The 18,165-nt window shown below is 33.1% G+C and overlaps 1 protein-coding gene across 1 annotated transcript in view; it reads left to right on the plus strand.

Moving 5' to 3' along the window:
* The window catches only part of LRP1B (low density lipoprotein receptor-related protein 1B), a 1,756,854-nt gene that overhangs the window by 1,303,025 nt on the left and 435,664 nt on the right, over positions 1–18,165 (plus strand). The window contains exons 38-41 of the mRNA XM_014548045.1: positions 10,824–10,950; positions 11,682–11,833; positions 12,132–12,256; positions 13,426–13,797. Of these exons, the coding sequence (XP_014403531.1) occupies positions 10,824–10,950; positions 11,682–11,833; positions 12,132–12,256; positions 13,426–13,797 (776 nt within the window). The remainder of the gene's footprint in view (positions 1–10,823; positions 10,951–11,681; positions 11,834–12,131; positions 12,257–13,425; positions 13,798–18,165) is intronic.

Here is an 18,165-nt window from a genome sequence, read left to right on the forward strand (position 1 = left end):
GATCCTCTTCTTTTAAGTAAAATTGTCCTAAAAGTAGTGGATTCTTCCTGAGATATCAAATTCTGAAGAAGAGATGTTGAATAGAGCATAAATGGAATCAGGAGTTGAATAAATATGAAGTCCCTTCCTACTTATCTCAACAGAGTTCCAACTCTGCAATAAACCATGATAGTGGAAGAGATTACCCAAGAAAGAATACAGACATAATAAGTCTGAACAAAAATAAAGGATGTTTACAGTTAGAGGATGAATTGTTGGGTGGGGGGGATGGGGCAAGAAAATCAACAATAAGAAAAGAGAGAGAGAGAGAGAGAGAAGAGAGAGAGAGCCATTTCAAGTCTGCAGATAATTACTGTATCATAGAAGTCAAGGGAAAGGAGTTTTAGGAAGATTTTTACATCAGCAATAAAGAGATTAGGAGGCATAAAATGGAAGAACAGAGCATGCAATTGAGGAGTATGATGCTATTGTTAATTGTTAATTTCAGGAGATTGGTAAGGGCAAGAGCCAACTAGTATGAGTAATTAATAAGTGAAAGATAATTAGAAAGTGGAATTAGCAGATTTAGACTGCAGTTACAAAAACTTGGACAAGGAAGAGAACGAGGAGAAAATAGAGGTATGTTGAGAAGATAGTAAGGTATGTAGAAAGTTTTTCTTAGTATGGGAGTCAGGTAGTACTGCAAATATTCATAGGCAGAAGGGGAAAAAAAAACTAGCAAAAAGGAAGAGGGAGAAAATGCACATGAAGAGGAGACAAATTCCAGGGATTGCAGGAGGAGCCTTGGCAAGGAAGAAGCAATAAGATGGACCAGAAATAATAGGGGACAGAAGATAGATAGACAAGATCTGCATCTTACATCAGGTATTTCAAAAATTGTTATTGGAAGTAGAGCATTCTCACTGATAACTGAGCTTAGTTTGTGTCCTTGCTTATATAATGCAAGGACAAAAGAGAGATGTAGGTTCCTGGAGCGTGATGAGGGACTAGGGGCTGGGATATTCACAGGATCATCAACATGAGTCATAAACTATGTCAGCAGTGGAGAAAGAGGATGGCAAAGTTGTCAGCAAGTAGTAAAGCAGTTAAATAAATTTTGTGGTTAATTGCGGTACAGTGATGATCTGATGGTGTGGGAAAATGAAATGTCTGAGTTCATACTGAGCATGTTTTGAAAGAAGTGAATGTAACTGCAGAGAAAGTTTTCTTATTTTACTAAAATTTACTTTTCCATTTTTATTCTGGACACAATGGTATCTGTTTCCTCAGGCAACTCACAGGATAACTATTCTTTTCAAATCAATCATCTTTAAATGGTTTCTTTCAATGAAGTCTTTCCCTTTGCTTTCAAATGGACTCAGATTCCTCCTATTTGAAAAAACAACAACACACCAATGTCTTATTTCTCCACATATGTTTACTTCTTAACTTCATAGAATAGAGAACTATACCCATTGTTTCTACATTGAACTTCTGAAATGGATTTTCAGCTTCTGTTCATTCCAGACATTTCTAAATTTTTCAATAGTGGAAGACAATTTTTTCCTGGTTTCACATCATTTGCCTTCTCCTTGAGATATTTTTTTTCATTAATTATCCACTCAAGAATTTACTTTCTCTGTTACCTTCTCTAACTCTTACTTTTCTTGTTCTCTCTGACCTCCTCCAGACCTGTCTTCTAAGCATCGTATATCACCTCCGATCATTTTTCTCCTCATTTAAGGCTTTGAATGCCATTATCTCTCTTGCTATATTTATCTTTTAAACTTATTTTTATGTCTTTATATTTTAATAACTGCATTGCATTCCTTTCCTAACCATGGCATCTCTTTTTATTTTGTCGTGTTCTTTTGCCCTGGCAAGATTGAAACTTACCTTAGATTTTCTGTAGTTTCTCATTACCTATTTCTATTGGTTAAATCCTGTCAGTTCTTCTTCCCCTATGTCTTAGATTTTATATTTCTCTCCATTGCAACTATGAGCTCAGCACTGACTCAGCTGGAGGATCTCAGTAAATATTTTTTGTTTCTTAATTTGAGCCCCCAAAACAAGATTTACATTTTTTCCCACAAAACAAGAAATCTTTGACTCTGTAGCAATATTTTAAACATTATTTATCTCTATACCCTCACTCCTTCTTAAAAATATTTCTTAAGTATTACATAAATCACATGGATTGATATTTGTCTGGATTCACAGTTCAGAATCAATACGCCTTTTAAAATATTAAGCTTGCTTTCAGGAAGTGTTTACTCCTGCTTGGAAACATTACTGATATGTTTCTCCCTATACATTATCCACAAGTTTACTGACTTGAGTTCAGTGTGGGAGAAAAAGGCTTGAAATGATCAGCCTGTATAACTTTTTCAAACATTGATTTTCAGGTAATATTAGATAGACATTTAAGTGTCAAAATTTACATCATAGGGATAAAGTATAGCATTTTGTTGTTCTGTTTGAAGTTAAATTATGGCAAGTGGTATTGCCAAAGGAAAAGGTGAAACATAATGAAGTAAATTGACTGAATCCAAGATATGAATATGCTTTGAAAAGTGGGCATGAAGCCTGTTCTCAACAATGGAAACTTGAAGTCTCTTAAAATGTGGCCAATTGCAAAATAGAAAGTATATATGAATTTATCAATGGGGAAAAAAGGAGACATATGTACTATTATTTGTAATATGTTAAACAATAAAAAATAAATTAATTAATTAAAAAAGAAAGTATATATGAATTTAGTTCAGCTTTAAAAAATTAGTTTCTTTCCTCCATTGACTTACTTTAATAAGCCATCACTTTCTTTTAAAAAATTGAAATGTAATAATTTTCATTATGCTAAAAGTCATTTTCTACTTACAACAGCAACAACAGAATATGTATAGGAATTCACAGTATGATGCCGAAAAAGTTGAATAACTTTCCATGGAATATGATCTCTAATTGAGCACAAATATTCTGTAATTTTGTTTTCTTTTGAGGCACCAGGATGTACATTGCCTCTCTTAAATTAACTTTCTATTTCTAATACTATAAGTTGCTAAAAGGTATTTCTTTCCAATGCAAAGATTCAGCTTGACAATGGCTCTCCCTGTTCAAGCACTTATTTTCAAATGATCTTTGATTGATTATATATGTATATGCACATATATAAATATGTATATGTACTTTTAGAATATGCTTAACAATATGCAGAAGGTCTTGAAAGACAGCTTAACATCTGTTGAGCTAGAAAGAGTGTAGTTAAATTTAACATCATTTTCTAGAGTTTATTTTGAATTTGATGTCAAGGCAACACCTATAAAAATGAAATGGAATTAAATTTGATTTACAAAAGAAATAATAGTGGAAACCACATGCTAGTACATAATCGTAAGATACCATGATGTTCAGGTAACTTAGGAATATGACAACCATGCTCCAGATCATAGCCACCTCCCTCTACATGTCTCTGAGCCAGGCATATAAAAATTATGAAGGCAAATGAAAGAAAAGTGTCACTCTATTTTCCATTAGAAATTTTCTCAAAAATTCTACTGCAGGCACCACCCTTCTTTCAAAGCTAGTTAAGTCTCACTCACCTAATCTTTTCCAATATGCTGCATTCTCTTTCCTCAAATATGATCTTAGATTTTATCTCTCCGTCTAAAAAGATGGAAGAAGGACAGGAAATGATCAAGATGCCCTGAACTGTAACTGCAGCTGTGTGGCTGGCTGCAAAGAATGGCCTGAAGGTGATGCCACCTCTCACTGCAGGAGGGAGCCCCTGGCCCAGGCCACCAGAGACATGTTGAACGGACACCAAAGATAGTCACACACCAATACAATACCTTTTCCTAATTCTTCAAGGGATCTGACCCATAAAAACACAGTAAAAGGGTAAAGAGAAGTTTGAAAGATACATTTCCTTATTTACCTATAGACATTGTCTCAGGTTTTTTCAATGCAGAATTTCCAGCATAAATTATTTCTGACATGTAAGATAGATTGGAAGTCATGAAAAATATGTAAAATTTCTGTATAATATTTTAAGAATTATAAATAATCTTATGATTAGGATTCTGGGCTCTAAGAGTCTAGGTGTTAAATATTTCATAGGGAAACATCAAATATTATATATTGAAAATACCAAAACTTAATAAAGATTATTCACTCAAGAACACAAAAATGTAAATAGTAAGATAATATCATATATGTACAAGTACATGCATATATATTTATTCTCTAAAATGAGAGGATGGGCAGTGAGGCAGTGCACACACACATAAATAAAATAAGGAATTAAATCTAATACAGGATGATAAACCTAATCTGCTGTGGGATTACAGGTGCCCCCAAGTTGTTTCTTTGTTAAGAATTTTTTTCCTGTACTTCTTCAGCATTGTCTGAGCAACACTATTTTTTTTGTTTTATATAAGAAATAATTGCTTTATGTAATTATTCAATATCACAAAATAGTGAATGGAGAAGGATTCTAATGTAAAACTTAAGAAAAACGAGCACCAGAATGAGAACTGTAAAACAAATAACTTACAAATAATTATAAGCTTAAAGAGAAAGAGAAACAACTCAGATGGCCCGTATCTTTATTTAAGCTCATAAATTCATTTCTGAAGTTGTTTATAGGAATGACAACTTCTCTTACAACAGCACTTCAAAAATTTTAGGGTTGAAGCCCCTATAATTTCATGATTTACAACTAGCAAGTTTTAGACATTTCTGTTAGCATTTTTCTCAGGTAATTACTTACCCATTTGCCTCTGTCATTAAACAGTGAGCTGCATGAGCATCATTAAGTCCCATTTATTTTGTATCATCACCACCCAGCACATAATAGATACTTAACATTTGTTGAATGAGTACATGACTGAAATCAAATAATATATTTGAGAACTATCCACCAAAGTACCCACAACAGGAAAGAAAGAAAGAAAGAAAGAAAGAAAGAAAGAAAGAAAGAAAGAAGGAAGGAAGGAAGGAAGGAAGGAACCCATTTGCCTCTGTCATTAAACAGTGAGCTGCATGAGCATCATTAAGTCCCATTTATTTTGTATCATCACCACCCAGCACATAATAGATACTTAACATTTGTTGAATGAGTACATGAGTACATGCAAATAATATATTTGAGAACTATCCACCAAAGTACCCACAACAGGAAAGAAAGAAAGAAAGAAAGAAAGAAAGAAAGAAAGAAAGAAAGAAGAAAGGAAAAGTACTGTATTTAGATAGACTCTCTTCCTTTTATCAGAATGTCCTGTGGTCTGTGGTTGAGTTCTTTGTATATTACTGGAGCCTCTATGCAATAGTTTCTCTTTCAGGACATGGAAGTGATTTGGAATTGGCATGTAATACTTTGTCAAAACAAAACCACATAAAAGAATACAAAGGAAATGTAACAAAGCCCTTACAGAAATAAAGGTTTTGCATTATACCATATTTTTCATAGGGGATGAAGGATTCAATTTATATATTTGTGAAATGTATTAAAATGTTTACAATATTATTTTGTTTATGTGCTGAAGATGGAGACATTGACATGTTGGCTTATAAGGTATTCAACTGGTATGAGATGTGAGTCTACTAAAACTGATAAAACATTTAAAATTACAAGCAGTGTTTGTTCAAAGGCTGATGCTCACATACAGTCTTCTGTGGTCGGCAAACTGCAGCTCTCGAGCCACATGCGGCTCTTTGGCCCCTTGAGTGTGGCTCTTCCTAAGCCTTAGGAATACCCTAATTAAGTTAATAACAATGTACCTACCTATATAGTTTCAGTTTAAAAATTTGGCTCTCAAAAGAAATTTCAATCGTTGTACTATTGATATTTGGCTCTGTTGACTAATGAGTTTGCCGACCATTGTCTTAACCAGTGCCCGACCGACCACTGGTCTAGCTGCTATTGCTAATCTGTAATCTTGTGTGTGTTTTTTGGTCTTACTTTTTGCATATATATTAACTAACACATGGTTGACCCCCAATCTAGCAGGGGACACAATGACAGTCTTGATTGTCTTCTTCACCACGGCAAGAGAATTGCACAATCTTCATTTTTGTGCCAGCATGATAAATTTAAGTGATCTCAGGTTTTCTTTAACATATCTGATAAAATATCTAAGCCATGCTCCCTTCAAAAAGGAGTACGAATCAGAAGAAATGGCAAGTCCGTCGTAAAAATTGCAACCCAGATCTGTGCTCCAGGGAAATAGTTTAGCAGTCAACAAAGATAATATTAAATTCAAAGAAAAGAATTGATTCAAATCAGTTGGTTTTCACTATTGTTTATATATCTAAAATGTAAGAACCAAATTTATTTGTTTTTTTATTGATGAAGATATTACATATGTGTCCTTATCCCCCCATTGCCCCTCACCCCCCTAGTGTCTGTGTCCATTGGTAGGCTTATATGCTTGCATACAAGTCCTTTGGTTGATCTCTCTCCCTTCCTCCCACCCTTCCCTACCTTCCCTCTGAGGTTTGACGGTATGATCGGTATGATCGATGCTTCTCTGTCTCTGGATCTGTTTTTGTTCATCAGTTTATGTTGTTCATTATATTCTACAAATGAATGAGATCATATGATATGTATCTTTCTCTGACTGGCTTATTTCGCTTAGCATAATGCTCTCCAGGTCCATCCATGCTGTTGCAAATGGTAAGAACTTCTTTTTTACTGCAGCGTAGTATTCCATTGTGTAGATGTACCACAGTTAGATTTAAGAGCACATGGAGGCTGAAAGTGAAAGAATGGATAAAGATATCGCGTGCAAATGATAATAATCAAAAACTCAAGAGAGGTACACATATCCTTTCTAATTGGTGTTTCTAGTTTCTTGGGATATATTCCTGGAAGTGGGATCACTGGGTCAAATGGGAGTTCCATTTTTAGTTTTTTGAGGAAACTCCATACTGAAGAACCACATTTAATACTATTTCTTTTTTAACAATTTATTTGGTGTTTTTAAATTTACTTCTGCAAATTGTTTTTATTGACTGATTTTTTTTTGAGAGAGAGATCACTTTGTTGTTACACTTTTTATGCATTCATTGGTTGATTCTTGTATGTGCCTTGACTGGGGATGATGACACCTGCCACTTTGGCATGTGAAGAAGATGCTCTAACCAACTGAACTACTTGGCCCGGCCATTTTTAAGAATTTAGACTTATTCATCCTTCTCTTTTTTCCCTTACACTTCTTTTTTTTTTAATTTTGTTTTATTGCTTAAAGTATTACAAAGAGTATTACATATGTCTCCTTTTTTTTCCCCCTTGACATTCCCCCGGCCTCCCCTACCCCCCCAGTGTCTTGTGTCCATTGGTTATGCTTATATGCCTGCATACAAGTCCTTCGGTTGATCTCTTAACCACCCCACACCCTCCCTTCCTGCTGTAGTTTGACAGTCCCTTACACTTCTTTACCCTCCCTCCCCCACTGAAGTCGGAGCTTTGTTTCCACGTAGTCTTATTTCACAAAAGTACTTTATTTGAAATTACTCGAGGACACTTATAATGCCTTGAACATATATTTTTCAGTTTGATTCTAATTATGACATAAAAATGATTTGTTTTTTCTATATAAGTGTACCTGTGTGTAAACTAATTCTGATACCATATAATTGTTCTATGATAACTTCAATAAACTTTGGATTCTGAAAGTGTATGCAAGGCTTTTGGTAGCAGTCCCACTGCAACCAAATGCAGTCTTTTAAATATTATCCAAATGTCAGTAATTAATTAGAAATTAACTCATGGTATGTATCCATTGCACATTTTTCTGCCAATATCTTCTGGGTCTAGTGAAGACAATAGGGATATTTGTGTTATGATGATTTCTGTTAGTATTTATATAATTTTTCAAAACACTTTTGAATATTCTGTTACATTTTGAATTTTTAAATTCTGTCATTTTAAGCCTTTGTAAATAAGGACATTTTCTGTTTAGGAGAAATTATTATTGAGAGAAACTTCAATATTGTCACATAGTATTTGATTTGGATGATTTTGAGAATTTCTGGGTCTAATAAAACTTCAGGAAGTATTTTCAGGGCTAGATTTATCAAGCTAACACTCTAAAGGCCATAGTATACAATCCAACAAACTTTATTAACAGCAAAATTTGAACTAGAATGGGGAAAATATCATTATGTAATATCATCAATGAATCTTTCCATGAGTCTCAAAAACCAGAGACAAGGAATTTCATTTCTTTCCATTGCCAAAGATCACACTTCGATACAAATACTCTGTTCATTAAAAATATCTCAAGTACATCTATGTAAATTACTATCTTAAATAAGTTTCTCCCTGCAGTTTTATATGCCTAGACTAGAGAGTGTTCTCTAAATTTGGTTTATAACCCCTAAAGGTTCTCAAAGTCTTAATTCTATTCAACTCTTCACTTTCAAGTTCAGTTTATGGAGCAAACAAATTATTTTTTGCCTAACATTTATAAAATGTTGCTTAATTTTGATAGGTGTACAATCCTTTAATTTTATTAAGTTGATTAATTATTTGGCCATAAAAATGATTCTTGCTGTCAGATTTGCTTCATATATTATGATAGTTTATCAAATCACCACTCAAAATTTGAGTAAAATCTGTATTCAAGATAATTTTATTTTGAATAAATTTTATCCCTAATTTTATTGCCATTCACCTAAGCCTTCCTCATGGATATAATGAATTTTAAATGAATAGGGACTAGTTGGGGAGGAAAGAGAGAAACTTTTTTCTCAATACTAATAGCTTTTACATGTTTTGTTTTAAGTATGAAGATCTTTGTTATACATTTAATTCCTAATGAAGAATAGAATTTGATAAACGATTATTATACTGTCGTATTATATTTACATTTGGTGACAGAAGGTATCATAGAGAGGACGTACAGTCCTGAGTTAGCAAAGCCGAGTGTGGTTCCTGGCGTGGACCATTATCAGCACCGTGACTGTGGGGCATTCACATCCTGAGCTGCAACTTTTATAGCTCCGAGAATTAGGGTTAAATATGTTAATTAGATTAATCAACCTACTCAAAATAATATTTTATTATTTACTCATTTAGTTCATTTGAAAGCAGACTATTATTAAATAAAAAGTATGTAATACATATTCCTAGCCATTTTTGAACTTAATAGTATGTGATAGTAGATGGAAAGAATTAGATTGAATAAATAATTATATGTCTATCTTGGCCTCCAAAATGCCTCCTTCCCAGTTTAACATCCGTTGTCATTTTAAAAGAATGACTGACTGTTCATTTTAAGAGCATTGTTATGCTAAAATTTGTCCTCAGAATGTTAAGTGGAGCAGTACATTTTACTTCCCAGTTAAATAGTTATTTTAAATAATTTTAATGTAATAAGTCCCTCTTAAAGTTTTAAAATCTTACCTTTAATACAAGTATAGATATTTTTGTGCTTGCTTCATGCCAGAACTAACCAATAAAATATTAGTTGTACTTCTGCTATAAAGGTTTTCCTTTCTGATTTGTAGACTTTATAAATATGAATTAAACTGTCTTCAAAATAATATACTTGGGATTTTAGCCACACCTCTTTTTTGTCTGGTTATGAAAGTCCAAACATTTATTTTATACAGAATTTTCAGGAAAAAAATCAACTTTTAAAATAAATTAAAACAATATGCATAAAGGGAATACATATATTTTCATATAGTTTGTGTCTTTTTTCATGCATTAATAATTACTGCATATAGTGGATATAAAATATGAATTAGACCTTTGATTTTTCTATATGCAATCTCATTTTCTTCTGTTGTATATGATCTATCATATATATGTATTCAAATATGCACAGAATACATCCCACTTTATCTGAATTAATAATTGCCATAGTTTTCTCAACTTTAATCAATGCTTTTATCTAACAGTTGAATAAAAACTTCATTTGACATAATTACAAAGGATGGATCTTATTTATATGAAAGCATGAATTTCTGTATTGTATTACAAACATTTTATTTGTTGAATGAATGAGTAAAAGAAAGCATCGATTATGTGCCTTTTGTTTTCCTACAATTTACTTTTCAATGCTGTTTTATTACAGCATGCTTTAGATTTTCTTTCTGTATTTTATTTTCTTGCACATTCCTTCCACATTACATTTTATATTACAAAATTGCTAAAATAGGAATGTCTGCTTTTGTTTAAATCAATATTTTAAGATGCTTAACAAGATACTTTTTAAAATTTGAACTAGGATAATTATATTTAGCAGTGGACAAAATTGAAAGTCATGATATAATCACATATAATCATAAATTAAATATTTAATACCACTAATTTTCATTTTTAAAAATATTCTAGTTATCTACTGCTATAGGTATAGCAGTGAGTAAACAAGAGAAAAGATCACTGTAGTCATTGAGCTGACAGTTTGGGAGGACAAAAATATTAATAAAAAATAGCACTACAGAAATACAAGTTTTAATTTGCCAGTCTCATTCATCTATGACATGAAGCAGATTACATGGTGCAATAATCAGAGAGAACATGGAAGGTTTCTTGAAGGAAATGATGTTTGAGATATAAAAAAAACACACAAGGCAAGCTGGGTGCAAAAGAGAATTTCAGATAGGGAGTGGCATGTGCTGAAGGCATTTGTTAGGATTTGAATTCATCCACACATTCTATGAATGCTTAAATATTTTTTATAGTAAAAACATTTTATTGCAACCAAACACACATGTATATTGATTTCTAGGATGCATTATTTTTATTTGTTAGTATGAATGTTACTGCTGTTATTAACAATATATCTTTTTTGTGCTTATCTGCATACTACTATAAATCAACAACTTAATTTCAGCTACTTGTTCTGGACTGAATGGGGACAGATGCCGTGCATTGGGAAGGCTCGCTTAGATGGCTCGGAGAAGGTTGTCCTCGTAAGCATGGGAATCGCATGGCCTAATGGCATCTCCATTGACTATGAGGTCTGTGGGATTTTCTTTCTTAAATATTTAGAGTGCATTAACTGCCACCTTGATTAATCCTCTTTTAGCAGTCTCTTATTTTCTCAATAAAACAATCAAACAGAATACACCCCACTTTATCTGAATTAATAATTGCCACATTTTTCTCAACTTTAATCAATGCTTTTATCCAACAGTTGAATAAAAACTTCAGTTGACATAATTTAGAAAAGATGGATCTTATTTATATGAAAGCATGAATTTCTGTATTGTATTACAAATATTATATTTGTTGAATGAATGAGTAAAAGAAAGCATTGACTATACACCTTGAGTTTCCTATAGTCTACTTTTCAATGTTTTATTACAGCATGCTCTAGATTTTCTTTCTATGTTTTATTTTCTTCCACATTACATTTCACATTACAAAATTGCTAAAATAAGAATGTCTGCTTTTGTATAAATCAATATTTTAAGATGTTTCACAAGATAATTTTTAAAATTTGAATTAGAATTATTATATTTAACAGTGGACAGAATTGAAAGTTATGATGTATTCACATATACATCATAAATTAAATATTTAATACCACTAATTTTCATTTTTAAAAAGATTCTAATTATCTACTCCCATAGATATAACAGTGAGTAAACAAGAGTAAAGATCACTGTACTCATTGAGCTGACAGTCTTACTTCCTCAATAAAACAATCAAATACAGCTTGTAATGTTACTTTTCAATTGATCTTTAGGAAAATAAATTGTACTGGTGTGATGCCCGCACAGACAAAATAGAAAGAATCGACCTTGAGACTGGAGGGAATCGTGAGATGGTGCTGGCAGGGAGCAATGTGGATATGTTTTCAGTTGCCGTCTTTGGGGCTTACATCTACTGGTCTGACAGGTAATTTATTTTTTCATGAGCCTTTGAGACTCAGAATGTTATTTCAGTGCCCGTTAGTTGCTTTACCCTTGTAGGATTAGCCATCCCCTAGCAAGGTCGGGAAAAGGATCTCACAAAACCTTGTAATTTCTGCAGGAAAGGCCGGCCACTCTTCCTCTTCTAGGCTCAGCCGTTTCAATGTCACAGAAGAAGAGTTGATTTCTTTCCCTTTTGCTGGGGTATCTGTTATCTTGAGCTTAAGTAACTGACTTGGTTTGAATCAAAGAGCGTTGATCATGTATGTTCATCTTCTCATCAGAGCACATGCCAACGGGTCCATCAGGAGGGGCCACAAAAATGATGCTACAGAAACCATAACCATGAGAACGGGGCTTGGAGTCAACCTGAAGGAGGTTAAAATCTTTAACCGAGTAAGAGAGAAAGGTTAGCCTTCTCATATAATAAATATACTTTATGCTATTTCTTTCTCTCATTTCTTTTTAACATTTATCAAACTTAGGTTAGGGATTAATTCATATTTGAGTCCAAAACCTCACAGCCCTTTTTTTTTTGAGGGGGGAGGTGGGGTGTCTAATTTCTTACAAAAGTTATATAGTAGCTTAATAAAATAAATGTATAGTAGTTCATATATAGATATATTTGCTTAGGACAGTTTGTGTATAGGGGCAGATTATATTCCTGGTATGATTTCAGTATAGTTTGGGCTAAGTAATACAGAAAAACTTGATACACATAGTCAATGAAAAAAATACAAAGCAAATTGGGATATTAGAGAGTAAAATGTTTGTTTTTATTATATTTTAATATATAAAGTAATTATGGCTCCAGAAGTTTGCTGTTAGTGTGAAATATTTCCAAAGTCATCACTTCTTTAAAATGTGTATTTTGAAACTGATATGACAGTGATTTGGATTTTTTTTTTTAAATTACCTCCATTAAAATAATATTTGGCTTATGTTCATTAAAATGCATTTAATTTTCTTGATATTCAAAGAAAGATATAATACTTTTGAAGATGATGATGGATTCACAGAGAATTAATCTGATGGAGAAATCTTAATAACATATTACATCTTCACCTAAAACTGGAGTAAAAAACTTATTCACAATATTCTTAAGATGTTAGGTACATTGGAGCCATAAATTCCTTTGATACTTTACGTGCTTTGTAGATATAGAGAATTAAGTAGTGCATGATTTTTTTGTAAATTCACTTCATATTTTTAGTGAATCTGCTACTTATGCCAAATATTACAGTACATATAACTTATTATATTTTCAGTATTAAGTTTCAAAAAAGAGTTATACACTTAACTAGCAGATTAAGGGAAATTCTAAGTGCTTTTATTTGGATGGTGAGGGAAGTAGAAGAATGTGATCTTTGAAATAAGAAATCAGAGTTTTTAAGATTGTGTGATTTAAAAACTCAGTACTTTATAGTATTTGGATTTTGATGGCCATTTTAAAATTAAGAATAAAAAACAAAATATTCAATATTAATTTTTTAATATTTATATTAGAAAAATATATTTGGAAAACAAAAGAAAGATATAAATATGCGTGTGTCTGTGTTATCCCTTTTCAATCCTTAGGGACCAATGTTTGTGCCAAGGACAATGGTGGATGCCAGCAACTTTGTCTTTATAGAGGAAATTCCTGGAGAACTTGTGCTTGTGCCCATGGTTCTTTGGCAGAGGATGGAGTTACTTGCCGAAGGCATGAAGGCTATTTGCTGTATTCAGGGAGAACGATATTAAAAAGCATACATCTTTCTGATGAAGCCAATTTAAACTCACCAATAAGGCCATATGAGAACCCACATTATTTCAAGAATGTCATAGCCTTGGCTTTTGACTATAATCAACAAAGAAGAGGTACCAACCGAATTTTTTACAGTGATGCACACTTTGGAAATATACAGCTTATTAAAGATAACTGGGAAGACAGACAAGTAATTGTTGAAAGTAAGTACAAGAATTTATTTTAAAATACTTTGATGGAAACGAGTATCCTTTGGATTAGTAGAGAAATTAGAGTGGTAATTCCATGGAGGAATAACATTTTCCTAAAGTTTATATTCAAGAATTAATGCAACTAAATTATCCAACCCCCCAAATGTCAAAGAAATAATTAACTGCTAGCATGTACAATAAGCATGTTAAACTTGAAGCCTGCAGGCTGCATGCCTCATTTATTTGGCCTGTATTAGCCTTTGAGTTTGACATGCTTGACAGCATATACATTATGATTATTTGCCTCTAATCATGGAACTTTCAATATATTCCCTCATGTTTCTTATAAATACGATTAAAATTCATGGAAAATGATTTTCAGTATAAAACTTACTAATTTTATTTCACTGGATAAAAGTATATCTTTAAGAATATCTTCTTTTTTAAAGAAGATATTCTTAATTATTTCAGTGAATTTGTTTCCTCAAATAAATCTTTTAATATATATAGTATATATACATACATGTACAGTCTTGATAAGAAAATGTTATTAAAAGACTTTATTATTTTAAAATACTTTAAATATTTATTCAAGCATAATATTGTGTAGATTATCCATTTATAATTTAGAGAAACCTTTTTCCTATCATCCAGCTTTTATAAGGACTATCTTCATATTCCTCATACGGCATCTCTCTTTTTTCTATCTTTATGTGATTTCTATATATTCCCCACTTTTCCATTTTCACTATACTGAGATCAATCACTTTTGTTACATTTTAAATTGTAAATACTATATATATTTATTATAAAGGCTTCAAGTTATATGGGCTTAAAAATGATCATTCTGCCTCTGCATACAACATTGATTCAATTTATTTACTCATAATTGAAGATTGTTATGCCTCTAGAATTTATTATGCATGTGTGTGAGTATTGTTGGTAGTTATAAAAAAAATAGAATGATCCTATATGCATTATTCGGTTGCTTTTTTCCCACCTATAATATATCTTGAAAAGCTTTCATTTCAGTACATAAGGCTGCATCTTATTCTTTTGAAAGCCTGTTCCTAATTCTATACTAAGGATAAAGTAATTTACTTAACCATTTTCTTATTGATAAACATTTAGGCTATGTCTGGTATCTCATCATTATTTACAATGGCACAGTAAACATTTGCATATATAAGTATGTGTATTCACATATATGATATTTTTAGCATAAAATCATAGGAATAATAGAATTGCAAAGTCAGTGTTTATTTTATTATTTTATAGCTGATTGAATTTCTCTCAAAAAAAGACCATATCATTTTATGTTTTCATCAATTATCTATAAAAACCTATTTTTCCTTACTTTTGCCAACAATGATTTTCTTTTTTTTTTACTTTCTTTATTGATTAAGGTATTACATATGTGATTTTGTAATTTTTATCTTATGACTAACAAATAAAAATGTCAACATATATTAATATACATTTACCTGCTAACATATGAGCTCCAGCATCTAATTCTATTTTTACTCACATAAAAATAGATATTTCAGATCAGACTTTGTACTGTACACCCCATGCTATATCTGCCACTGCTCAATTTGTTCTTTCAACATATAATATCCTTCACAATCCATTTTGTTTGTTCAGATCCTATAGAGCCTTTCCAAATGAGTTCAAGTATATACTTTATAAACATATTTACTATACAAATATACATTCTTGTTCTTTTATTCTCTAGGTTATTGATAATTTCACACCAATTTATATATTTTAGCACATACCATTTTGACTGTGTGTGTGTGTGTGTGTGTGTGCGCGCGCGCGTGTGTGTGTGTGAAAATACAACTATAACAGTACTGGTTACAGAGTTCAGACTATGTTTTCACTTTGGGAATATCTATATGAAGTTTACATTACAATATGCTTTGGTCTTCCATTTTCCTAGACGTATGCAATTCAGAGTTGGAAGTGTTCATATTATATCCATAATATATTAATGAACTTATTCATTTGTTGTCCTCCAATTTTTATTTTGTCAGGCACCTTGGAAGTAAAAATAAATATAAGTTCATAAACTTCAGAGGCCACAGTTTAAGAGGAAAGCTACAAATGAATAACATTGAAATTTAATAGAATTCACAAGATTCCAAAGGCCTAGAGAATATTTAAAAATCTGCCTGAGGAAGCGAGAGGAGTCCATTGAGCTGAGTTGAGGAAATTTAAAGGATCAATAGGTGTCTGTCAGTTGATTGGGTCAGGTGAAAAAGAGGCTAGAAAGAGGAATAATTCTAGACATGTGGTTTCCTGGGCATCCCCAATTCATGTTCAAGGAGTCTAACAGATCAAAACTGTCTTCATAGTAATACTAGATATTTGCCTTTTGAAACTGTGTTGACTTCTGCACTGATGGTGCAGAAGCAATGGTGGCTGAATTGCTAGTACCTTAGACTAATCAAAACAGTGGCACTGCTCTGCTGGTATGGCTCAATTAGTTGGAGAATCATCCTATGCACCAAAGGTCTCAGGTTAGATTCCTGGTCAGGGCCCATACATGGGTTGCGGGTTCAATACCCGCTCAGGGCACGTGCAGAGGGCGGCCAATCTCTCTCTCTCTAAGCTTGTCCTCAGGTGAGGATTCAAAACCAAAACAAAAAACAGTGGCACCAAACTGAACTAATAGCAATTGTAATTTTTACTGCCACTTAATAGTAGTAAAAAAATTTTTACTAAAAGACAATTTCTCTTAACATCTTTGAAGAAAGAGTAAAAAATTAATTTTATTATATTCTGATACTTCAGTAGACATCTTTTAAACATTTTGTGTAGTCAAATGCACATAATACACTTTTTATGCACCCTGAAGTATGGTATGCATTTATGGTTTCATTTACCTGAAGGAAACCCTGTATTTGTGTGATTATTTGAATTCCAGCTTCTTTTAAGGAATGGTATTTTTCACTTGAAAGAATGAGGAACAGACAAACTATAGTTATTCAAACCTAGGTGTGTGACAGACATTTTCTAGATAATTGGCACAATGAGTCTGTCACTACAAAGAAATATGTTACGGTGTTTGTTGCAAATATTAAAAATCAAGCTTTGAGGTAAAATTAAAACTGTAAGACTTGTATTCACTACAATAGACTTGATATCTTCCCAATATTTAAAGGCTTTTCTGATGAGAGGAGTGGTAACATGACTAATGTGAATTTTGGGGTATTGTATAATGTGATGTGTCATCATCTGACAGATATAAATAACTCAGAAAAATATTTTCCAAATAATATGATAAAATGATGCATGGGTAAATGATCCATTCAAAGTTCAAGATAAACCAATGAATGTTAATGTAATAGAACATAAGAAGTTCATCATGGTGTTTTCTGATACCACATTAAAGCTAACCTTCAAGTAATGACCACTTGTCATATGTTGGGTAGTATGAAATAATATCCCTTTTCAATTGCATGGCTGTGTGAAGCTGTATTTTCTTCACATAATGTCAACTAAAACACCACAGTAGATACGATGAGGAAGTAGATGTGAGAATTAAGCTATCTTCTAGTAATCCAGACTTTAAACAGATTTATAAAATTGTAAGAAAATGTTATATTTTTATTTAAAAAAATATAGCTACTTACTTAGATGTTATTTATATTAATATGCAAGTAATTCATTTTTGTATTTGAAAATAAATTAATTTACCTTAAAACCAAAATTGTTAGCTTAAATTTCTCTTATAGTAAACTAGAGGCCTGGTGCATGAAATTCATGCACTCAGGGGGGTCTCTCGGCCCAGCCTGCACCCTCTCACCTGCACCCTCTCATAGTCTGGGAGCCCTTAGGGGATGTCCGACTAATGGCATGGGGAGCATGCCTAAGTGTCAGTCGGACATCCTCCATGCTGCCGCAGAGGCGGGAGAGGCTCCCACCACTGCTGCTGCACTCACCAGCCTTGAGAGCTCCTGTGTTGAGCGTCTGCTCCCTGGTGGTCAGTGTGTGTCATAGCAAGTGGTTGTTCTGCTGTTCAGTCAATTTGCATATTAGCCTTTTATTATATAGGCCTAGAGGCCTGGTGCACAAAAATTTGTGCACTCGGGAGTAAAGGGGGGTCCCTCAGCCCGGCCTGTGCCCTCTCGCAGTCTGGGACCCCTCAGGGGATGACCACCTGCTGGCTTAGGCCCGCTCCCCGGGGGATTGGGCCTAAGATGGCAATCAGACATCCCTCTGGCAGCCCGGCAGCCCTCGGGGGATGTCCACTTGCCAGCGGGGAGCAGGCCTAAACTGCAGTCGGACATCCTTAGCGCTGCTGAGGAGGCAGGAGAGGCTCCCACCACCACCGCTGTACTGGCAGCCATCAGCCTGGCTTGTGGCTGAGCAGAG

This window comes from Myotis brandtii, unplaced genomic scaffold, assembly GCF_000412655.1.
Source record: "Myotis brandtii unplaced genomic scaffold, ASM41265v1 scaffold493, whole genome shotgun sequence".
Lineage (NCBI taxonomy): Eukaryota > Metazoa > Chordata > Mammalia > Chiroptera > Vespertilionidae > Myotis > Myotis brandtii.